The 23,050-nt window shown below is 48.5% G+C and overlaps 9 protein-coding genes across 9 annotated transcripts; 8 read left to right on the top strand and 1 right to left on the bottom strand.

Annotated features, from left to right (window-relative positions):
• Window positions 1-1,399: 1,399 nt before the first annotated feature.
• Window positions 1,400-2,912, bottom strand: N7508_008722 (uncharacterized protein; the record flags this gene model as incomplete). The annotated part of the gene is made up of 2 exons (XM_058466785.1): window positions 1,400-1,759; window positions 1,821-2,912. 2 exons carry the CDS (start codon window positions 2,910-2,912, stop codon window positions 1,400-1,402), a joined length of 1,452 nt encoding a protein of 483 aa, XP_058314631.1.
• Window positions 2,913-3,489: 577 nt separating this feature from the next.
• Window positions 3,490-3,708, top strand: N7508_008723 (uncharacterized protein; the record flags this gene model as incomplete). The annotated part of the gene is made up of 1 exon (XM_058466786.1): window positions 3,490-3,708. One exon carries the CDS (start codon window positions 3,490-3,492, stop codon window positions 3,706-3,708), a length of 219 nt encoding a protein of 72 aa, XP_058314632.1.
• A 27-nt stretch (window positions 3,709-3,735) lies between these two features.
• On the top strand, window positions 3,736-6,882 carry N7508_008724 (tubulin gamma complex associated family protein; the record flags this gene model as incomplete). The annotated part of the gene is made up of 2 exons (XM_058466787.1): window positions 3,736-4,978; window positions 5,030-6,882. 2 exons carry the CDS (start codon window positions 3,736-3,738, stop codon window positions 6,880-6,882), a joined length of 3,096 nt encoding a protein of 1,031 aa, XP_058314633.1.
• Window positions 6,883-7,528: 646 nt separating this feature from the next.
• N7508_008725 (uncharacterized protein) lies at window positions 7,529-8,792 on the top strand (the record flags this gene model as incomplete). The annotated part of the gene is made up of 3 exons (XM_058466788.1): window positions 7,529-7,775; window positions 7,913-8,601; window positions 8,709-8,792. The coding sequence occupies 3 exons, from the start codon at window positions 7,529-7,531 to the stop codon at window positions 8,790-8,792; spliced, it is 1,020 nt and encodes a 339-aa protein (XP_058314634.1).
• A 1,612-nt stretch (window positions 8,793-10,404) lies between these two features.
• N7508_008726 (Major facilitator superfamily domain general substrate transporter) lies at window positions 10,405-10,770 on the top strand (the record flags this gene model as incomplete). The annotated part of the gene is made up of 1 exon (XM_058466789.1): window positions 10,405-10,770. One exon carries the CDS (start codon window positions 10,405-10,407, stop codon window positions 10,768-10,770), a length of 366 nt encoding a protein of 121 aa, XP_058314635.1.
• An 862-nt stretch (window positions 10,771-11,632) lies between these two features.
• Window positions 11,633-12,967, top strand: N7508_008727 (WKF domain-containing protein; the record flags this gene model as incomplete). The annotated part of the gene is made up of 1 exon (XM_058466790.1): window positions 11,633-12,967. One exon carries the CDS (start codon window positions 11,633-11,635, stop codon window positions 12,965-12,967), a length of 1,335 nt encoding a protein of 444 aa, XP_058314636.1.
• Window positions 12,968-13,453: 486 nt separating this feature from the next.
• Window positions 13,454-14,524, top strand: prs2 (proteasome core particle subunit alpha 1; the record flags this gene model as incomplete). Its single annotated transcript, XM_058466791.1, has 5 exons — window positions 13,454-13,460; window positions 13,534-13,593; window positions 13,693-13,787; window positions 13,848-14,060; window positions 14,138-14,524. The coding sequence occupies 5 exons, from the start codon at window positions 13,454-13,456 to the stop codon at window positions 14,522-14,524; spliced, it is 762 nt and encodes a 253-aa protein (XP_058314637.1).
• Window positions 14,525-17,148: 2,624 nt separating this feature from the next.
• N7508_008729 (uncharacterized protein) lies at window positions 17,149-17,825 on the top strand (the record flags this gene model as incomplete). The annotated part of the gene is made up of 3 exons (XM_058466792.1): window positions 17,149-17,161; window positions 17,233-17,464; window positions 17,534-17,825. 3 exons carry the CDS (start codon window positions 17,149-17,151, stop codon window positions 17,823-17,825), a joined length of 537 nt encoding a protein of 178 aa, XP_058314638.1.
• Window positions 17,826-21,256: 3,431 nt separating this feature from the next.
• On the top strand, window positions 21,257-22,796 carry N7508_008730 (glycoside hydrolase family 18 protein; the record flags this gene model as incomplete). The annotated part of the gene is made up of 6 exons (XM_058466793.1): window positions 21,257-21,295; window positions 21,412-21,512; window positions 21,570-21,853; window positions 21,910-21,959; window positions 22,008-22,068; window positions 22,132-22,796. 6 exons carry the CDS (start codon window positions 21,257-21,259, stop codon window positions 22,794-22,796), a joined length of 1,200 nt encoding a protein of 399 aa, XP_058314639.1.
• Window positions 22,797-23,050: the final 254 nt, after the last annotated feature.

A 23,050-nucleotide genomic window follows, 5' to 3' on the forward strand; every position in this document is an offset into this window, starting at 1 on the left:
AATAACCCAAGGTCATCGGCGTTATGCCACGACAACAGGTCCCTCCGATGCTTTACCGTAGGCCCTATGTCAACTATGACGCATTGGATTCAATGGATGACACTACAATTTCCAATCATATTAGCATTCCTATCTCCGTTTTTGGACATACCCAATTATCGCCGATAAAAGCGGGCCAGGTTGGAGGCTAACGCCGATAAACCAATCAAGAGGAAGCGGGTTGTGACCCGCTCAGTTGAACAGGATAAAGAGGATTGTAATGGAAATATAAATTCGAGGACAAAAAGTCACGACCTGTTTAAGAGAGGAATTAGACTTCCGCAGAACCCAACCCGGCACTGGGTCTGGGGCCCAACTTAGGGTAGGGTATAAACAGTGCAAACATAAAATAGACACAAATACACAGGGACAAACCGCATCGTGATCGGCCTCAGCCGGTTCAAAGTATCGAAATTGATCTTGGGCTATCGCTATTTGTATCTGTTGTCTAAGCCCACAAAGACGAAGTCAGATGGGAGGGGTTGAGTGCGGAAAGTGAGGATGTCGCTTCTCTCAACCTGCTTTTGCTCCTCTGGACAGGCAGCTAGGATTTACCATGGGGAATCAACATCTTAAGTTGCGGGAACGGGGGTTTCAAGGGACTCAATTCAATGTGCTTGAGTTCTCGGATGAACTCTCAGCAAGCCTGTTCATCTGCTGACCAGGATCGACACGAGGAGTCAGTCGGATAGAAGGTTTGAGGCGAGGTTATGGGTAGGTATTCCTTAGTCTCCTGCCAACTTCGATGAAATACATGCCAGCGTGCGGCGAGGCTAGGCTTGGAAGGCATGTTCATCGAATAAGTCCGCCAGTTATGCGTAGTCGGTCTGTTGCTTGCGACGCATGGCTTCTTCGCTGAAGTATGGGCTGAATTCTTTTCCTTTGCCGATATCTTCGGATTTGTAGGTACTGTGGTCCTCAGACCATGTGCGGCGGTAGTGAATGCCCCGGACTGGCTTGTTGCGGAAGTATCTCCAATCTGCCATACTCTCTGCGTTGGACTCTCTACATCTACCTTTCGGATCTACCCATCTTGCTTTGGCATGTTTTAATGGCCATTGGCCACGAGACTATGTTTCCTTAGATGAAATTATGACATAGATGCATTGATTCGTTGCTTGATTTATTTTTGAATTGCAAAATAAACCGACGTGGTATCTAGCTAGATATAATGGACAGACTGTATGGACACAAGCGTGAACATTGGGGCGCTAAAGATTCGGCTGTCTTTTCTATATTTCTTGACTATTAGCATCTTCGCATACCATGTATCGGTGTCCTGATTGAGTATTCATTTCAAATATCCGTGACATTCATTACATTAAATCTATATACTCTGATTTGTACATTGCCAAGCGCTTCAGAAAATGCGTGTCAAGCTTGGCTTCATCCATTGGGGGCTTTCACATGTATTCAATGACCGCCATTTCTTGATCTTCTCATTATCCCATCCAGCTGTGAATTGGTCGATTAAATCGGGCTTGCTGGAACCAAGCCGCATGGTGCGCTGGAACACACATGTTCCCTTATTGTCATGAGTAAATGCCATACACCAGTCCTTCTCGTGGCATGCTTGTCGGCATGCTTCTAATGACTGATGCTGGGGCAGAGTATCAGGAGCTTCAATAGTCCCGCCCCAATCACCATTGTCCCAACCCTTCTTTTCTGATAGATCTCCTATTTGGTGGTAGTCGATCAAATCAGCGTAGAGTAGAGGTTCCTATATCGACATCCATTAGTTCTGTTGTCAAATCATATACACATGACAGAAGGCAATATACCGTTCGATTCCTTCTATTCTCCCATTTGGTCAGTCCATCCATATCGCCCAAGAGTGATTTGTGCATGCTAATCACAGGCTGACACCAGTGGTGTTCATTGCCGAAAGGAATTGAATGCAACGGATGCGCATTGAACATGGGCCACATTCCTGACAACTTGATGCCTTTCTCATATAGAGCAGTGCCCAAAACAGAGTCACCACAGCAATCGTCGGTAACCATCTGCAAATATTGATCACTGACTGATGGACCAACAAATTGACCATATCTGCCACCGTCCCGGGCCATCAGTTTATCAACTGCCGCTCTGGAAAGTACGAAGCCGGAGCCCCCGTAGGCAAACCAGATCACTCCTCCTTTTTCAAGACCCCGGCCCGGTGCAGGAGAGCCCATATAAAGAGGCACCGAAGGATCAAACTGCTCCAGCATGCGGAACAAGTTATCCCAAACAAAGTAAGTATCCGTCTCGAGGAAGACATACCACTCCGCAGTGGGATTCAGCTTCTTCGCACGTTCAATCATGGGCAGGAACTTGAATCGATCTAGTCTCCACCCCGCTGCGCCGTCAATACCTTTGGTCCCGTTTTGTAGCGCATTGTGTCCGCTGAATTCAGGGATCTTCTGGCGGGCGGAAAGCGGAATATCGGCCAGAATATCGTACACCTGATGGCCAAGGACTTCAGTTTCAAGGTCTGAGACCACGAGGAGATTCGAGATGCAGCGGGTTACGGAGGTCAGGTGTGTGTTCACTCGATTCGCATTTTCGGTGGCGCTGGTTTTCAGTACAATCTGTACGCGCGATAGAACGTCCGAAGGGAATGTATCGCATGCGGTTTCGCTTTGTTGGTTATTGTTGTTCTTCTTGAGAGGCGTGTTCCGGAATTGCGTTCTCGTTTCCCATGTCCAATAGTCTTTCTCGTTTGATATATCTTCTTTCAGCCCCACCTTAGTGATTTCAGACATTTTGCCAGAGTACAATGTGAGCAAAAGAATAGTTGATACAGTCAGAAAAACTGCAAGCAATTTCAGCTTTGCGTTGCCTAACAGTCTGAAAAAAGGCCGCCCGGTCGCGGACCTGGTTGATGTGTTCATTATCGCGGGAGATCGTCCATCTAAACGTTTCATAAAATGGACAAGGGCATAGAAATATGGACAGAGAGAGAGGAAGTAGCAGAAAAAGAAAGAAATGAAAAAGGTGTATGCGACGGACTTGGGGACCGGGCATGTACCGTTCGTGACTCGCGAACGTCACCATAGCGGGTCGTGAGCACTAGGTAGTCAATTGGCCCCCAAACCAAGGCATTTTGGGTCTTGGCACCGGCCTTAAGGCAGACTATCTAAATGATTAGGGGCCAAATGAATCAAGTAATTTCCGCATAATTCATGATTGGCCAAGTGAAATTCATAAAACCCACGCAAAACCATCGGCCTAAACTCTGTAACGCCTCCAAAGTAACAGTATAGAAGGAGGGACATGATATTTTGTAGAGGCATATGTGACATATGGAGGGGGAAGTCCCTTGCGTTTACACCGCACTTCCAGAGTTTGATATCCATGAGGCTGTGAGGCCGTAGGGCGAAAACCTTGATAGTGATAACGTTGGGCCGATAAGATATTGTAGCCTGAGGAAATAGGCAACTAGATATGTCAAACACCACAAACACAAACATGCATCCTGTGAGCTTCCATGAGCCCGATGCTACTGCCCTTGCGATGCTGTTCAACGGAGTTATTCAGACAGACGCGTACTCAAAACCCGAAATTCTCGTGTCTCACCTACCCGCGCTCAATTCCCCAAACCTGCAGCCTGACTGCGGTCTCTTGTTGCCCAACAATTCTCCGTCAAACCACCCACATATCGCAGCGACGAACAAACAAACCGAATAATTCGCCCACGAGGGCACCGGGCAGATCATGTCAGCCGCACCCAGAAACCCTGCCCGCGGACGCCGTCTGGACGACGCCCTCTCACAGCTAGTCGACGGTCTAACCCCCGCGCTCCCCATCTCCGCCATCCAAGACACAGACTACTCTGACGAAGAAGAAGCGATCGCGTCCGCAGAGAACCGTCGGCACCATGTGCTCATGGAGCGCGCCTGGCGCATCCTTGACACCCACCCTAGCACCAATGCTCCAGACCCCGGGTCACCAGCGGGGCTTGGTGGGCGCCGAGGAAGTATTGCGGGAACAGAGAGCATCAACAACGCGCCGGATTTGATTAAGCGCAAACTACGCCGGGAGAATGCCAGTCCTGACAAGGCTGTACGGTTTTCAAATCTATATTCGCGTCTTTTGACGCAGCCTGTGCTCTCGCAGAAATGGGGTATCCTCTTTTTGCTCTACAAATTGTCTGCCTCTGAAGATCCCGTAGAAGGCGGAGAGAGGAGCCGCAGCCCATTGATGGATGAGGCGCATCTACAAAATATATTGACAAAGGGCGGTGCACGACCGAGACGGGGCACAATGATTGACTCGGAGGACGAGGGACCGGCTATTAGCTCGTCAGCATCTCAACAGCGTGTTCCAGTAGCTCCCAAGATGGAGCGCCAGAGCTCACTTCGACATGGTGCTGGTCACGAAGTCGATCGTAACGAAGTTGACCATGCGGAGAGGCCGGCTGGTCATGTTGATACAGGAGCGAACGTCCATTCCAACAGTGAGCATCCTCGTCCTCCATCACCTGCTAGGCCATCAACATCTGGTCAGGGTAAACCGCCTGCTCCTGCCCCTACTGAGCATAAACTTCTACGTGACCTGCCATTCAACCTACAAGGGTTGTCTTCCTCAAACCTACAGTTCAGTTCGCCCTCAAGCTTGAAACTACCCTCAAATCTACCTGCACCCATTGTGTCACTCCTTTACGCATTGGCAGAACCTTGTTTACTATACAAAGGACTTTCTGTGTTTGTAGAGAACGAGGAAGGCGGATTGGTGAATCAGAGCTTGCGAGCTGCCATTGCTATAGAGCTGCGCGCATATCTCAGCTTGGTGGCTACGTTAGAGGCGGAAATTCGACAGGCGCTGGCCGCGATTGGAGATGGCACTGAGCCTCAAGGGATACGAAAGGGCGGCGTCACCCTCAAACGATGTATGGTGTGGACGAGAGATGCGACAATGGCTCTTCGACTGATGAGCCTGATCGTGGAGGAGGCTCAAAGTAAGTCATACAAATTCAAAAAGTATACCGTGCATCTACTCACTTTCACAGGTAAAAAGGGCGGCCAGTTGATCTCTTTAATACACGGCTTTTCAACATCCCATGGAGATCCCTTCGTGTGTGCCTTTGCAGAAAAGCTCCTCGCACATGTTACTCGCCCATTTTATGACATGCTACGACTATGGATCTATGACGGTGAACTATCAGATCCATACAAAGAGTTCTTTGTCATAGAGCCAGGGTTCAGGCCAAACAGTGACCCACGTCGAATTGCAACTAGCGTCTGGGAAGACAAGTATAAGCTTGATGACGACATGGTGCCTTCCATTATCACCCAAGAATTTGCAAAGAAGATTTTCTTGATTGGCAAGTCGCTAAACTTCATTCGATATGGCTGTGGTGATTCCGCGTGGGTGGAGGCATATTCTACAGAAGCCTCAAAAGAGCTGCGATATGGCGACACAGCCACCCTAGAGACATCTATCGATGAGGCTTATAAGACCACAATGGCCCGGCTGATTTCTCTGATGAATGGAAAGTTCAACCTCTTTGATCATCTTCAGGCACTGAAGCGTTACTTGCTATTGGGCCAAGGCGATTTCATTGCTTTGCTTATGGAGTCGCTTGCCTCGAACCTGGATCGTCCAGCAAATTCTCAATATCGACACACCCTTACGGCACAGTTGGAGCATGCCATCCGTGCCTCTAATGCACAATATGATACCCCAGAGGTGCTACGTCGGCTCGATGCCCGTATGCTCGAGCTGAGCCACGGTGAAATTGGATGGGACTGCTTCACCTTGGAATACAAGATCGATGCCCCGGTGGACGTGGTCATCACGCCTTGGGCATCTACTCAATACTTGAAAGTCTTCAACTTTCTCTGGCGCATCAAGCGAGTCGAGTTCGCACTAAGCAGCACCTGGCGACGAACAATGACTGGCGCCCGCGGCGTGCTCGGCAACGTGGACGACAAAGTCGGCGCAGACTGGAAGCGAGCACGATGCGTGATCGCAGAAATGATCCACTTTGTCAACCAGCTCCAATACTACATCTTGTTCGAGGTCATCGAGTCCAGCTGGGACCAGCTCTTAACCGCCATCCGCAAACCTGGTTGCACCCTCGACGATCTGATTGAAGCACACACTAAATATCTCAACTCCATCACGCACAAGGGCCTACTAGGGTCCGCCTCCACCTCCCGATATGGCAACTCAACCTCCACCTCCGCCAAACAACCCGAAGAAAGCTTCCTCAGCCAACTCCACCAAATCCTCAAATTCATGCTTGCCTACAAAGACGCCGTAGATGGCTTATACTCCTTCTCCGTTGCAGAATTTACCCGCCGCCAGGAAATCAACGCCAAGATCGAAACTCGCACCGCTCAAGGCCACTGGGGCATGACGGACCGCGACCTCCTCTCACGTCAATCCAACAGTCGCCCCGGAACCTCAATGGCCTCAACTCCAGACATCAGACCCGACAGCGCAGGAGTCGACGGCGTAAGCACGCCCCTCTCACTATCGGGCCACGACCTCACAGCCGATGACAACATGCTCGCCTCACTCCGCGTCCGTCTCCGCGAACTCTCAGCCGATTTCCGGTCCCGCCTCAACATCCTCCTAGGCGATCTAGCCTACCAGCCAGACGTGGACATGCGGTTCCTGGGTGTTGTCATGAATTTCAACGATGTCTATGAACCCAAGCGGCGACGGGCAGCTCCAAGCGCGCGTGACAAGGAGAAGGAGAAGGAACGTGAGCGGGAAAAGGCGAAACGGAGAGCTGCGGCGTCAGCTGCGGCTACGGGGTCTGGGAGCGAGGGTTTCCCGAAGGAAATGCGTAGGGAGAGGAGGGATACTGGGGCGAAAGATCCTGGGATTGCTGGAAATGGGAATGCAGCATAATGCTAACTGTGTACTGTACATGCTTATTGGGCTCTTGCGAGGGCATTAATGCGATTGACGAGTTCCACGATGGTACTTTTTTTCTGTTGTTTTATGTACATGGCTGTAGAATGGTCTACTTTTTGGTTCATACCCTGCGGACCTCGGATAAATGTCGGCGATATTTTTAATCTTATTTTCCAAGCTTATTTTCATTAATTCTTATTTCTTTGTTGATCAGTAGTTTCAATTTCTCATCCCGGACTCCGTAGACAGTGCATTAATTAACTTGACAAATATCAGAGGGAAAGGGTATCTGGTCTAATTGCCGTTGGTCACGCGGCGGACTCCGTATAGAGGCTTATCATGCTATCTTGGACTGTTTTCAGTTAGTCACCCCTTCTACAGTATGCAGAGTATGCAGTACAGTGATAGATCCCAGACAGATCGGGCACCATGATCTACATCGTTTATACAATAAATCAATGAAAAATGAAATACATGATATTAATATCATCTTCACTACTGATTGGTCCAAGGAGAACCTTCGGCCAACGTTCGCCGAAACAAGCGTGCTGAGTCAGCCCGCCAGCCAATCAGCAACTGCCCTGTTACGTGCATAATCTGACCGGCGGATGTCTCAGCCCAACTCAAACTCAAAAACGCTATGGTCGTGGCTTATCTCCCCCAGCTCGAACATGAGGATCATCCGTACCTGGAGCCCGCCACTCACCCCTTTGCGGGTCGAATCGGCGGAAACCAGGACTTTATCGTCGACCGGAACGATCCGAAGAATGTGGAAGTGCTGAAGGAGGTACCCGATGCGGCACCACGCATGACATTGGCCGAGATCTTCGATCTGCAAGGCTTCCGAAGCCCAGATCTATGGAAGTTCGCCATGCTAGAATGCGTCGGTAAGCCAACCCAACCGTGGAAATCCAATCCGATCCAGACACACGCTATGCCGCATGCGATTGCAAAATCTGGCAACGCACCCCATTGGTCCCCCAATCAAGTATACAATGTTAATGCTTTGTTTTACAATGTCTAGCAAGCATGATGAACGTCTTCCTCTCTAGCTGGGTAACAACACACCCAGCAGCACCGACAACCTCGCCCAAAACCGAAGCAGGCGTCTACCACACCGTGACCTTCTTCTCGCCTCTCTTCGGCGGAATAACAAACCTGCTCCTCACCCCGCTGCTTATCTATACTTTCTCCCCGTCCAGTGGAGGCCATATCAGCCCGACGATCACGCTAGCCACTTTCTTCGCGCGGATCATCTCCTTCCCCCGCATGGTGCTCTATCTGGCCGGCCAGACTTTGGGTGGAGCGTTGGCTGGCTTTGCCCTGCACAGTGCATATGGGACTCGGGAGTTCACTGTTGGGGGATGCCATATTGATACCAGTATGGTTGATCCCAATGATGGGCTGGTTATTGAGTTCTTTGCGTGTTTGATTGTGATCTTCCTTGCGTTTGGCGTGGCGCTTGATCCTAGACAGGCTAATGTCTTTGGACATGCTACTGCGCCTTGGTTTGTTGGCATTGTGCTTGGTGTTGTTAGTTGGGGTACGGCGTTTACTCGTGAGGGTTATATTGGTGCTAGTAGGCCGCTTCCTACCCCCTGTAATCTTGCCGGTATGGGGATGTTAACCCACTTTTCTGCAGGTCTCAACCCGGCCCGGTGCTTCGGGGCTTATGTCGCGTCTAGTTTCCCCAGCTATCACTGGATCCACTGGGTGAGTATTCTATTCCTATCGGCGGGGAATTGAAATTGGAAACCAATTCCAATTTCTATTACCATTCTTTTTCACCGTTGGGGTTTCTTTTACTAATTTGCCCGAAGATTGGACCACTGGCGGCTTCCGTCGGCCACGGCGTTGTTTACTACGTGGACCCACTTTGGACTGAAAAGCGGAGTTTGCCGTGAGAGTAACGCTGGAACTCCGGAGGTGCCCTCCGATGCGGAGGAAAATTGCTATTATTCAATGGCATTTGTATATACTTGGGGGTAGATAGTTGTAGATAGAGTTGCATTTGTACATACCGTTACAGAAGATAGATAGATTTGCATATGCATTGCGTTTGAATGACAGAGATCTATTTGAGATGGATGCAACCATCCATGCTGATATTGATAAAGGGTTTATTATTCTTTTGACAAAGACACTGTTTAATCTTGAATAGTCCTCATGTATCATGCTAGTCATGTCTAATCAGATTTACAAATACATTGCGTTTGGATGACAGGAGTTTGTTTGAGATGTGACCATCTATGTTGCTATTGCTGAAGACGTTCATTATCATGTTGACAAAGACAAAGTTCCATCTTGAATAAAATCTATCTAAGTATGTATGACAACTAGTGCTGTCTAATTAGAATTGTAATATTCTTTACACAGTCCATGGTCACCTGTCAAAGCAATTTAAGCTTAATTTGATCTCAGATAGTATCTTCAAAGTCAAATAACATGATAAGATCACCTGTCATGTCTTTCAAAATTATCTATCACAAGTCAATTACTGTCTCAAACTTATTAGTTTGGTCATCTTTCTTATGCGGGGGTTTTACCTAAATCCAGGGACAAGGCAATGAATTGATGGCACAACATTGATTGCGCAAAAGGGGTATCAAGGATCGTATCAGAATAGGAACCTATCGCTGTAATCCCCTATGGAATCTTCCATTGAACAGGGCTGAATTCAATCTGAGAGAAGTGATCACGCAATGTGCGCTCTCCTATCCGATCGCCGAGATCTGCATAGACTGAAGCCTAGAAAAGCTTTCCCTTGAGCTAAGGATGCATCGATGGAATGATTCAAATTTCAGTTTCACAATTTTCAAGATGTGATTACGTTATACATGTATGGCTAGGTTGGTATATCGGTCTAGGATCTTCTCCGCCATCGATTCAATAATCATAGCGGCTTGTCGATGTGTCACGCTCTGTTAATAACGCTCGCAATCTTCTCTTAATGCACTTAGTCAAGTCTCAAGTTCAATATATAGGCACCCCTGGTACCGTTCTATTTGGGCAGAGCATTGCGACACATGGTACAACTGCATGGCGTTCTCATCAGGCTAGCGGTTTCATGTTCTTTTCCCTGGGGTACTCATGATGCCTTTCCAGTTCAACTGATAATTTTGCTAGCGCAATATTCTTCAACTCGTCGTTTTGATTTGTGCTGTCTCTGAGGCGCCCTCGGCATTGCTTTACAGCAAGGGAACGTTTTGATCCTTGAAGGAACAAGGATGAGGGGGGCATTCTCCTTCTGCGCCCCGTTACAAGCATGTCGGGTGGAGGTAGCTCTTCTAGATTCTTTCGACCTTCGACGCTCTTTTGGATGTGTATGCGGTTTTTTTTCTTTCCAGAAACGTATCACCGTTTGTTGTTTCATCGGAAAGCTGACAAATTGCAGAAAGAGACGGGTAGACCCTTTCTAGTAAGTCCGATACTCATAGTCCACCTTTGGGATGAAAGGTCCGTCTCAGTCTTGCAAGCCCTTGCTGGACGCTGGCGACTCAGCCAACTATCCAAATTATGGCTATCTTTCCCGCCTATGACTATGGTGTTCTTTTCCCGTTCCTTACTAGCTTTGCCTCCCTCTGGACAGACAAATATTACCAATCGATCTCGGTCAGTGAAGTCCATTTTGTCGCTCTTGTGATCGGATACACCCTCACCGCTCAAGTTGGCGCTCACTTCACTGACTGGCTGCGGAAGCATCTCAAACGCAAGCGAGGCCACACTGCACCTGAACACGGAATCCTTTTGATGATTCCAGGCGTAAAATTATTGCTAGCTGGTTTGTTCTGGCATGGCTGGTCGGCAGAAGCAATGGCGTTATGGGTTGTAGTAGACATTGGAGCTGCGACGTTTGGTTTTGGAGTGATTCTCAGCACTTAGGCCATGCAGGAGTCCTACAAGGAGTATGTGGCATTTGCCAATGCTGCGAGTCAGTTCTTACGCAGTATCTTGGGCTTTGCTTCCATATATTCGCACCAGCTTTGTATGATCGTGCTGGATATTGACGAGGCAACAGCACTTTGGCGTTCATTATGATTGTTTTCGGCGTGCCAGCACCTTTCATCATATGGACCTACGGTGGTAGGCTCAGAGAAAAAGGGAGGAAAAGAGCAAAGCTGGAGATACTCTTAGCTTATGCTGTGTCTACAGTCGGTGCCAGTGTATATATTTTTGCGCTCTAGCCCCAGAAAGGTGAAACCAGCTCCAAAGGGCAATTCGCAGGTCCGTTTACTTTGGCTACGTGTTATGGGTTGGCTGGAGGTTAGGTCTTAAAGTGTGAAGTGTCTTTCAAGAGAAACGTATCAATCTACTAGCAATCTACTAATAGTCTTCAAAGCCGAATCTTGGATGAACGGGGTTAGCATATATGGGTCACAGAAGTCCGTATATTAATCCTAGGGTAGTATATTTGGGGGGGGGGTGAAGATTCATTTTGTGTCTTTAGCGAAGCATCCTGGGCTAATTTCTTATAGCTAGTAGTCTCCCTCAATTCCAATTATGAATGAAGATGTATTTAAACCTGAGTTTGCTATTGTAAATCCTCGAAGAAGATATACAACATGCGGTCAATCTAATTGGTTCGCGCAATTGGCAGAAAAAAAGTTGTCTCCGCCCAGCCTCCACCGTCGGAGTCGTAGTCGCCAGACTTGAAGCACCCAATTCAGACATTTTGAGAGTGTCGTCCTCCCTAAAATTACCCACTGTGTTATTTCAAATCCAGTTGTAGCCATACGCAGCAACAATGGCGAAGCTGGCCGACACCGAGTCGGTTCAATCCCCGGCCTCAAAAACGCTCGGGTCGAAGCTCAAGAATGCGAAGAAATCCACAGACGAGACCATTACAGACGTACAGCCTGCAGAAGTCGACACCAATGACAAAGATACCAAGTCCGACAAGAAAGACAAGAAAAAGCGCAAGAAGTCTTCCTCCGAGGACGCTGGACCCGAAACCGATGGTGAACTGAAGAAAAAGAAGAAGCGCCGCCACGCCGAAGACGACGACGAGAAGAAGGAAAAGGACTCTGAATCAAAGAAGAGTAAAAAGAAGCGTGTGTCTTTTGGACCTGGGACAAAGGAGAACGACGGCGACGACAGTGACTCCGATGATGTCGACATGGACGATGCTGCTACCACCGACGGAGCTGAGGCAGACACCGAGGACAAGGAGAATGACAAGGAAGTTGAAGAGATGAAGAAGCGCAAGCGTGAGAAGAAGAAGTCGAAGAAAACTGGCACTGCCACGCCCCAGGCCCAAGTCCACGAGACTCCCATTCTCTCCTACCTTAGCCACTACCACCGAGCACGCGCTACCTGGAAGTTCCAGAAGAACCGCGAAACCAACCTCTTCAAGCACCTGTACTCACTGGAGCATGTTCCCTCCCAGTACAACACTTCGCTCCTGGCATACATGCAAGGACTCCGTGGTGATGCCGCAAAGCAACGGTTGAGCGATGCTGCGAGGGATGTGATCAAGGACGACATGAAGCTTGACAAGCCTAAGGACGACGAATCAGTGGAAAACCAGGAGGAACCCACAAACACCGGCTACACTGAAGCTATCAACTCGTTCCGTGAACATTTGCCAGAAGCAGATGAGGAGCTGGACAGTATCAACATTGGAGAAGACGTGAGCGCAGAGTTCCAGAAGCGTTTGCCGAAGAGACAGCGAGCGGAACTGGTCTTTTTCGCTGTTGCCGGCAAGCTCTTCAGCGCCGAAGATGCCAAGCCCAAGCCCAGACCCAAGTCTACGGAGCCCAAGAAGCGGAAGAACAGAACCGTCGTTGTTGATATCAGCAGCAGTGATGAAAGCACCTCGTCCAGCGGTAGCAGCAGCGACAGCGACAGTGACAGCGATGATTCCGATGCGAAGGCTCCTGCGCCTACCCCTGCTAAGCAAGCTGCAGTGGTCACTCTGTCGAAGAAGGAAAGCAAGGCCGACAAGAAGAAGAAGAACTTGCAGGCCCGTGACGAAAACCCTAAGCCCGCGCCTGTGCCCAAGGTCCCTAAGAAGACTCAAAAGCGCAAGCTTAGAACTGCTCAGATTGAGATCTCGAGCAGTGAAAGCGACAGTGATTAGTTCTGTTGGGCAACTTTGGAGGGATCACTATCTTACTTTTATGTGCATAACTCTACCACAGCATATGGGACGGTGTAATTCTGTTGATGTTCATATATTCAAAAGTCAGTTTATTCATATCTACCACTATTGATCCGTTGAAGTGTCGAAGTATGTATTCTTGATAATTTGATCGAGCAACAAGGATCTAGTCTTCCTTCTGCTGCTTTTATTCCATGCAACTGAGCAGAGAAAATTCTTATATAGTATTTGCATTTCAAATTGCTAACTCTCGTCAATCAATTTTTCAACTCGTTATTTCACGCCTGTGAATGTAGACCTGGTCAATGGCAGTAAAGGCGGTGAGGCCAACCTCAAGCTTGAGCTCAGGCAGCTCTGGCACGCGTCACTAATCAACCCCCATCATCTCGTCTCCAGGTCCCTCTCTCATATTTCTTTTCTTTATTGCTCTTTATCTCGCTACAAAAGACTTGAAGCACCGCCATCATGTCTGGTACGATCTCTCGCCGATGGCACAGCCTAGCCCCATGACTTCATCCCCCAACTGACCTTGGTTCTCTCCGCAGGAAGCGCCTACGACAGACATATCACTATCTTCTCTGACCAGGGTCGATTGTACCAAGTCGGTATGTACTCTTGCTTCCTCGATCATCTTCGCTCGCCTACATCCCGGCCTCAATCCCCGCGCTGTCATCATGGCCGCTGACCAACCTCCTGTGTCTCAGAATATGCATTCAAGGCCATCACCTCAGCCAACATTACCTCCATCGGTGTGAGGGGAAAGGACTGTGCTGTTGTTCTCTCTCAGAAGAAAGTCGCTGTAAGCTGGAATCTTCGTTCGAAGCCGGAGGCGCACTCACGCTAATCCGTCTCGCATCAGGACAAATTGATCGACCCATCCTCCGTTTCACATGTTTTCCGGATCTCGCCTTCCGTAGGCTGTGTGATGACTGGTTCCATAGCAGATGCTCGGGCATCTGTCGACCGGGCCCGTGGTGAGGCTGCTGAGTTCCGGTACAAGTTCGGATACGAGATGCCCTGCGATGTTTTGGCAAAGCGACTGGCAAATATCAACCAGGTCTACACACAAAGGGTAGGTCTCAGTCGTCGTGCACTATTTTCCTACTTGGGGGCGAATTGACTAACGTGGTTCTTTTTGAAATCTTCCAGGCTTACATGCGACCACTCGGCGTGGCTACAACCTTGATCTCTGTCGATGATGAAGCCGGCCCTCAGCTCTACAAGTGCGACCCAGCTGGATACTACGTTGGATACAAGGCGACAGCATCCGGACCCAAGCAGCAGGAGGCGCTCAACTACCTGGAAAAGAAGCTGAAGAACAAGGATGCTGCCGCAGGCTCCTGGGAAGAAGTTGTGGAGCTGGGTATCACTGCCCTGAGCAACGTGCTAAGCGTCGATTTCAAGAAGCACGAGATTGAGATTGGTGTTGTCGGTGGGCCGCGCGGAGATGGCCAGGAAGGCACCACCACAGGGTTCCGCGCCCTGACGGAGGAAGAGATCGATGAACGCCTGCAGGCCATAGCCGAGAAGGACTGAGCGAACTTGATTTGCAAGTTATTGAGATAAGAGACCAGGAATGGAAGGAACCCCGTGTTTTTCTTTTTTTTTTACTATTAGAGAAACAGACGACCTGAATGATAACTCATTTCCTGCAATGCTACGGTTTAGGTCATGCTTCGGAGTCCCCGTACTCCTAAATTTACGAGATCTACAGTTCCCCTGCATCTTGATGCCATACATCTTCGTTCAAGAAGCTCTTCAGCCCCCAGTCTCGCGTTTGTTCGGGCCAAGATATCTTAAGATCAACCTCGGTTCAAGCTGGGAAGAATTTGCCACAGCAGATGCAACTGATCTATCAGCTCAGATGGAGATATGGCGAAGTAGGTAGTATTTTGCCTTGATGCGGTGTCACAGTCTGTAGCTATAAAGAACTGCCTGGTATACTTATGGGCCAATCATTACATTGGGGAGATAACCTTGAAAATGATCCTTTATTTCTGGCAAGCAGCTGACGAATAGCTAGCACCGAATCGGTCAAATTGATAGGTAAAATTATAGTAAGAGAGGCCATCGCAACTACCACTTAGCGCCAATAGCCCCGTTGACTCCTTGCCTCCTCCACAGATTGCGCATAGCAGTATTTTCTCATCAAACTTCCAAGTTGCAAGGACAGAGAGGCTGGACAAACAGTTTCATTATGTCGCAAAGCTCATCTCCGACGAATCTGACCTGCGTATGATCTCCAACCAACAAGTGCACACAATATTACAATCACCAAGGACCATTTTTCATCGTATTTGTCTGTCATAGCACTCGACTAGAGCCCGTAGAGTCATCTCAGCCTGCTAAAGTAGATCAAAAACACAAGGTTGCCGATCAAGCTGTTATGTTTGATTCCAAAGTTGATACCATTGCACACGCATTTCTTGACGAACATGAACCACACGAAGAATGCTCAAACAGTTCATGGTTGTATTCGATAGTCATATGCATAATTTCATGATGGGAGTAAATGTAAACAATGACTGCTGACTTTGAACGACAGACCCCGAATATGACCTTGTGTAGAAGGTGATAAGATACTATGCAGGAAATATTAATCCGGCCAAGGATAGAGTCGGTCATCATGGAAAGTAGAGTCGATACGTGGACCACGATTATCCTGTTTTGTATCACTGCAAATGCTCCTGAATTCATAACTCGCTCTGTGTCTCGGATCACAGATCAAAGCAAGACTGACGTCCAAGGGACATGATCCTTGGTAGTCGCTGTCACCAGCCACATCTGCTGGGATCAGGGCAGGTTCAGCAGTCTGTGTCCATATCGCGACATACCACACACCTCCGTGGATCTAGGGAAGTCGAGGCGATTGGAAATGCGAATCTCACCCTAAAAGAAGATCAAATCCCTGCTAAGACTGTCTCATGAACCAGATCAGCGCAGCTATAACATTGGCTGTGACGTATCAATAGAATGGCTGCCACGCTGATGACGATCGGTTGATCTTAGCTACGTTACATGTAACAAGGCCAGCTCCGAGCCGTGCGCCACACGTGGCTCAGCAAGTGGCTGGGCTGAAAGTAGCCCCTAAATATAGACACATATTGTTATCCTTGCTTTTGGTGGAATTGGACAAAGCAGAGAATGAATAGATCAGAATATGAACGCGCACACAAACTGAGATAGTTGCATCTAGGCGCTCAAATTGCATTGAATATCCAATTACTATGTCTTGAATAGGCAGGCGGTGGGGAGTAGCTCAAAGAAGTGTGGCAAAGGCAGCTGAACCCTAATTGCTTCGCTCCACTTCAGACAGATCTCGCCTATGCAGGTCCAGGGCTGAACTTCCTCCCTTTTTCATATGCATAGAAAATAATGAGGCCCCACTTGAGTAGTTCGTCCGCTCTCCAATCAGAGTCCTGAAGTCCCCTGTCTCTCCTCACGAGAACCCCAAATCGAAGTGCACCGGAACCTAATCTTGCTCAATGCGGAACTAACGTTCCCCACTGGGAGAGTGCAGCTCGGGCCTGGTTCTTTACGGAGGCGAAACAAGCCATGTTTCCAGGCCATACGCCATACCTGGCCACGCCCCTCTTGCTCTCTCAGGTCTCTCCCCCACTCCTGGTTCCCTCTTAGGGAAACAAGGGTGGTCCTGGTGCCGTTGACGGTTTTTCGGGAGCTATTCCACGGCCCACTCGCGCTTTACATCCCAGCTGTACTCGACCATGCGAGCTCCCTGATCGTGGGATCTTCACCGTCTATTGGTGCAGCTAGTCCCTTGGATGATGATCCTACTGACGTCCGGCTCCGCTGTCACGGGCTGAGATCCTCCTTTGGGTTATCATTATTATTTTGTGAAAATTTCTTTTTTTTTTTTTTCCCTTCTTCGACCCATCGAGGTCGTTGGCTGTCATCATGTATGGGGTAAGGAGAAGGCAGTTTCTACTTTGGAAGATTTATATCTTCCTTCTCTCCCTCCCTAGGACCGTTGGTGGCCTAACATTCACGAGTTCATGGACAATCAGTTCGTCTAATCGTTCTTTCTTTCGTCTTTAATTGGTCATCTTTGATGCCACTTTATACTTCTTACTTGCCCACTTCCTTCCGTTCCTTCAATTGACCTATTATCTTCATTTTATACTTAATATACCCCAAGAGACATGGCGGACGGACGTAAGCTATCCCCAACCCCCCTCAATTGGATGTCTCAATTGCCAAACACAGTGCTGATCACCACCTCACAGTGAACCAAGCTCGCGCTATGCGAGTCGCAGAGATCATCAACGACTACCGCACTCTCCTGTTGCACATCTCGCAACAGCGCATGGAGGTGTGCCAAGCGGAATATAACGAGGAAGGCTACGTGGTACTCCGGGAGTCCCTAGCCTCCGCGCAGAACTTGGCGTCTGCCAACTACCAGCCCTGTCCGGTTACAGGGCAAGGCAATGTCGAAACCGAGAAGGCCGAGCTCCGAAGGTACACAGATCCACCCATCAACAACAATAGTTCCACTTGACCAAGACTAACGAACTTTGCTCTTGGCAGAGTCATCGTCGATAGCAGCGCACGCCGCTTCCAAGCACACAAGATCTACCTACGTGCCGCCGCAGCCCGGCGATGGGCTATAGCCCGCACCAATATTCAACGTGCTCAACGAACACCAGCCGAAAAAACGACCGCCCTGAAGGGCGCCACGACCGCGCTTCACCAGGATCTGAATGGCATCACCGATCACCATGTTGTGTCGGACCTCCGCGCCGCGGACATGCGGGCAGGCCACTGGCTTGACGACGACCCGTCTCTTGAAGTGATCCGTCGCTGGATTGCGGGACGGTAATGACGATACACGAAACCGAACGAATGCACGTTGTACGAGGTTGAGAGTCTTTTTTGGGGAGCCTTGCATTCTAGTAATTCTCCAACGCTTGCGAGTTCGCTTTGGGCCCTGTATGGCTTCTTTTATTAGAGGGGCATACACGGGATGGCATGCGGGGGCGGCGGGTACAGCGCTGGTCGCAGGTGTTTGCTGCTCTCGAGAGAAACGAGGGAAAAGCACGAGTCTGGATTTACTGCGTGGTTTTTGTTGTAGCTACGATATCCCCTCTTGTTGGCACTTTTTTTCGGGGTTTTGTTTTTACCTTTTTTATTGAGGTGTTATGGGATGTTGTTAAGCTTCGTGTTGATCACTATGCATTTTTGTCTGCTGTGTACCTTAGGCTATGAGAATTTGATTGATATCCCTTTTAAATTTCCACTCTTTCATTTGTCCAACTCGCCAGACTCCGTCTTGGGTGCCGCTGATCTCTTCAGTTGAATCGTGCATAACCCTCATGCCCCCACATTAGCCTGATCCATTGGGTATCCAGCTTTAAGAGTACGTGTTCATTGAGAATATACTCATCATCTCCTCGGACGTAGCTCGAATGCAATGACAGAAAAGAATAAATAAAATAAATGAAGAAAAAAAAAATACTGGACACTGCGCGCTAAGTTAATTGGAAATACCCCCCTACGTCTCAACCCTGTGGAATCGATGTCATTGGCGAATCGCACAGACGGGAGAACCAGACACCTGGGTCGCCCAGGCAGAGATACCAGCTGAAGGCAGAAAAAAAGAGGATCAGGAAGCACACCGGTGTACATTAGTTGCATATTAAGTCTAAAGTGTGCATGTAAACACGGCACTTGAGTATACTAGTAAGACGCTCGGATATCCGGCGGTATTCCCCCTACGGCCGCGAAGCATACAATTTGGGGTCCGGATAAAAATGGCAAAAAGACGTTTTACCGATCGGCATATGGGTCAGATTTTCGATTGAGATTTTGAAGAGACGGCATCTGTGGATCCGGGGCTAAGGCGTTAGTCCGCGTGTGTTGCCAATCGGTGCGCTGCAATGCCATATGTCGATTCGCCTTCAGCTGATGCTGGTTTTTCAGGTTTCTGTCTAGAAATCCGAAGGTAACGGTGATTGATCTTTGTACCCTATGTCTTCTATTTTCTCCCGGTCTACGTCGTCCGTGGATCTGCACAGGAACCATATCCGGGCCCAACCGTCGCGATTCTCTGCTTTGGGTGATGTCCGCTGCCCGAGGTGTTCTGAATCGGATTTACTTTCGGACATACGGTTTTAGACTATTGATGAAACATTAGTGGGGCATTCGTTTTTTTCTTCTCTTCTTTGCTTCACTGTAGTTCTACTATAATGACATTTGTTGCTGCCATGTGTTGAATCGGCGTTCTACCCACAGTTGACCATTTCCTTTCTCGGCCCAGTGCGCACATTACTCCACTGTGCATGAATCATATGTATGGTGCGTAGGCACTGGCTTGGTTTCACATCTTGAGACAGCGCTAGTCGACGTCACGTCAATTGATCCTGCTGGGGTCCCGATGTTTTGGGATGAAAGTCCAAAAAATATTTAGTGCAGCACTCTATCCTGTTTCTTCAGGTCTATCATTTTGGTCTTCCCGAGGCTGCATGGTGCGTTCTAGGAAGAGCCACTATTCCAAGGCTGAGAATACTACATCCACTGTGGTGCAATTTCTGTGCTCACTACTTATCTCTCTAGTGAACTTGGTCCTTCTGTACGGAGAAGACCGCTAGTGCTTCTAGAACTCATTTTTATGCTGCAACTAACAGGAGAGTGGTCTTGTGCTATCTGTGTGAGATAGAAATGCATGCACTCGCCCTTTTCTGTCTTCACTCCCGCTTTGACAGTCTACCTGTCTGTTGTACAATGTTTTTCATCCCACCCGGTTTCACCGCCAGATAAGGTTCATCTCTGCACGAGCGCATGTATGTGGGTACTTGGTTTCTAGACTCCTGTAGCTCATGCCCATAAACAATTTGATACCTCAACCTGGTGACATGAGATGATTCAGGATTGACTGGGAACCCACGAGGATGACGTATAGTTTCAAGAAGGTCATTTCGCAGCTTCAATTGGTCGCTTATGGAGTATGTACCTTTACCACCCGTTGTTTCGTATTCTTCACTTTGCTTCTGGATATATGGCGTCGTTTCCCTCTCGATTCAAGCAAAGTCCCCATAGTCCCTAGCATATCAAATGTACTCTACCGTTTTGGCACAGGATGGTCATATATACAACCAAGAACAGGTAACAGACTGATCATCTTGTAATCATAACAGTCATCCTCCAGATTATATATCACAGTGACAAGGGCATAAAAGACATGAACGGATAGCTGACGCGGATTCCAATTCGCTGTGCCATTGCATATGGCCAGGCCACCCATTCGTCAGTGACCTTGAGGCGATGATCACTTGCTACGTGGATGACGGTTGATCGGCACTAAATAAGAGAAATAAATAATCAAGTTTAAGAATGATGTCGTTGGTGGAGAGAGATCTTCTGTCGCCTGACATCTCTGGTGAGTATTCAATGACCTCGACGATGAAAGTTGATGCCAAGAGCCATGCTAGAATGGAGGGATACTCTTCAATATCTATCAATACACAACTTAGAGCCTTCACAGTCAGCAAGACTCCTTCATTAGAGAGTCTGAAGTCGTGTTCTAGAATCTTTTATATCTACGAAGTAAATAAGTAGCCGTAAGTAGATGAGGTTCTCATGACCAGGAGTTGGAATTCCAAATAATTCAGCATCCCTGTCCTCACGCGGACCAATGTATGTCTCATTCTTGACCAGAGTTTGCATTCTTGGGCACCACGAGCACATGAGACACCCCAGGATGCCATTTTCAGACACACATCTCATATTCAGAGACCACAAAGCCAGTGCACAATTATGTCAAAAGTAGAACTCAGAAGCGTGACTGATACCTGAGGTTGTACGGTAACTGTGCAGGCGGAATTGTCACGCAGCACATGGTCTCAATTTTCAATTCCAATATATAAATACAGCAGTTAAGGGCTATAGAACGCTTTCATTCTATCTCAACAGTTAGCATTGTTCACCAAGTCAGACTACATAGCCACAATTGGTGCCTGAGGTGAGTCGGACACCGCCACAGCAGACCCCTGACCAATGACGTTGTGGCGTTGTTATTTATAAAATGCCCAGGTACAAAAGCTCCGCTAACAGTTAGGCTGCGACATAAGGTACCCCTCCATTTAAACAACTGCATTTGCCGGACATTTTCGAGCATCAACCGATTGTTATTCTTCTGAGATTGTCACTGTGGCCTATCAGCTGAAGTCAATTGCCTTTACTGCCCTGGTACTTGGGGCTGCCATTGTTGTGCAATACTCTTACTACTCACGTACCACCCCTCCTGCATCAACCATGTCTCAAATGAAATCCGTCGCCTACTTCGTCAACTGGGTATGTGATTACATTATAATCATCGGATTCGCTCTAATAGTGCACGATCGGTGTCCTATTACCACACCCAGTGCTTGTACGCACGGAAACAATATGCATTGACTAACTCGATATAGGCCATCTACGGCCGCAACTATAACCCACAAGATCTGCCCGCAGAGAAGCTGACGCATATTCTCTATGCTTTTGCCAATGTTCGTCCGGAGTCTGGTGAAGTGTAAGATCTACGGTTGATCCTTGCAGACTGCAGAGCATTCGCTGATAAAAGTTGCAGGTACTTGACCGACTCTTGGTCTGATATCGAGAAGCATTACGAAGGTGACTCCTGGAATGACGTTGGTACCAACGTGTATGGATGTGCCAAGCAGCTTTACTTGCTCAAAAAGCGGAACCGCAAGCTGAAGAACTTGCTTTCTATCGGTGGCTGGACTTACTCGGCCAATTTCGCACAGCCTGCAAGCTCAGACGCTGGTCGGACTCAGTTTGCTGAATCAGCGACACGTCTGGTTCTGGATCTAGGATTCGATGGTATTGATATTGATTGGGAGTATCCCACTGGTAAGCGTCTTGGGGATATATTCGAAGAGAGGAAGAGAGACTCATACTATTTCCAGATGACACCCAGGCTTTGAATCTTGTTCTTCTACTTCAGAAGTGCCGCGAGGTATGTCCAGCTCCTTAAATATCCACTGAACCGACTGACCCAGATTAGGTTCTTGATAATGCAGCTGGTCCTGATCGTCATTTCTATTTGACGATCGCCTGTCCTGCGGGTATGTTGACAATGAGCTCTCCCGATCTGAATGTGCTTTGTGTCACTGACCAGATACCCACAGGACCCAATAACTATGAAAAGCTCAGACTGCAAGAGATGACCCCGTTCTTGGACTTTTACAATCTCATGGCCTATGATTTCGCCGGAAGCTGGGATAAGAACGCTGGCCACCAGGCAAACATTGTCAAATCCAACTCCAACCCTGCAGCCACTCCTTTCTCAGCCGATGCCGCCATTAATTACTACATCAACGTTGGTGGTGTGCCCCCGTCGAAGATCGTCATGGGAATGCCACTGTACGGACGTGCATTCACCAACACCAACGGCCCTGGTGCTCCATTCTCGGGAGTCGGCGAAGGCAGCTGGGAGAACGGTGTCTGGGATTACAAGGCGCTGCCCAGGCCAGGAGCTCAGGAGCAGTTTGATGCGGAGTCAGGAGCTTCCTACTGCTATGATGGCGCTTCGCAGACCATGGTCTCATACGATACTGTTCATATGGCACAGGTGAAGGCGAACTACATTCGGCAGCGCGGCCTAGGTGGTGGCATGTGGTGGGAGAGCAGCGGCGACAAGGGAGGTCGAACGGCCAACGCATCTGATGGAAGTCTGATCGGTGTCTTTGTCGACGCTGTGGGTGGCCCGGGAGCTTTGGATCAGTCGGCAAACGCTCTTCATTACCCAGAGAGTAAGTATAGTAATATCCAGGCTGGGATCCCTGAGCAGTAGTTCAATACCTACATAGCATTGCTGGTTGGCCACCGCTTCATTCTAGATCACATAGTTACTTACTGTTCATAGCATACGAATTTAAGTTATCTTTACGGGATGAAAAATAGTTGGAAGAACCAAAGGTTGTTTATTTTGTCTCGATCGTAGCACACAGCCATCAACCGTAACATCAACAATGATATTCCATCACCTCGCCCCAGCGTAGCGAAGCTATACCCGAACTCGGCGGTAGGAAACCACTGCTCAACTTA

This window comes from Penicillium antarcticum (genome assembly GCF_028974205.1).
Source record: "Penicillium antarcticum strain IBT 31339 chromosome Unknown utg000009l_segment0_segment0, whole genome shotgun sequence".
NCBI lineage: Eukaryota > Fungi > Ascomycota > Eurotiomycetes > Eurotiales > Aspergillaceae > Penicillium > Penicillium antarcticum.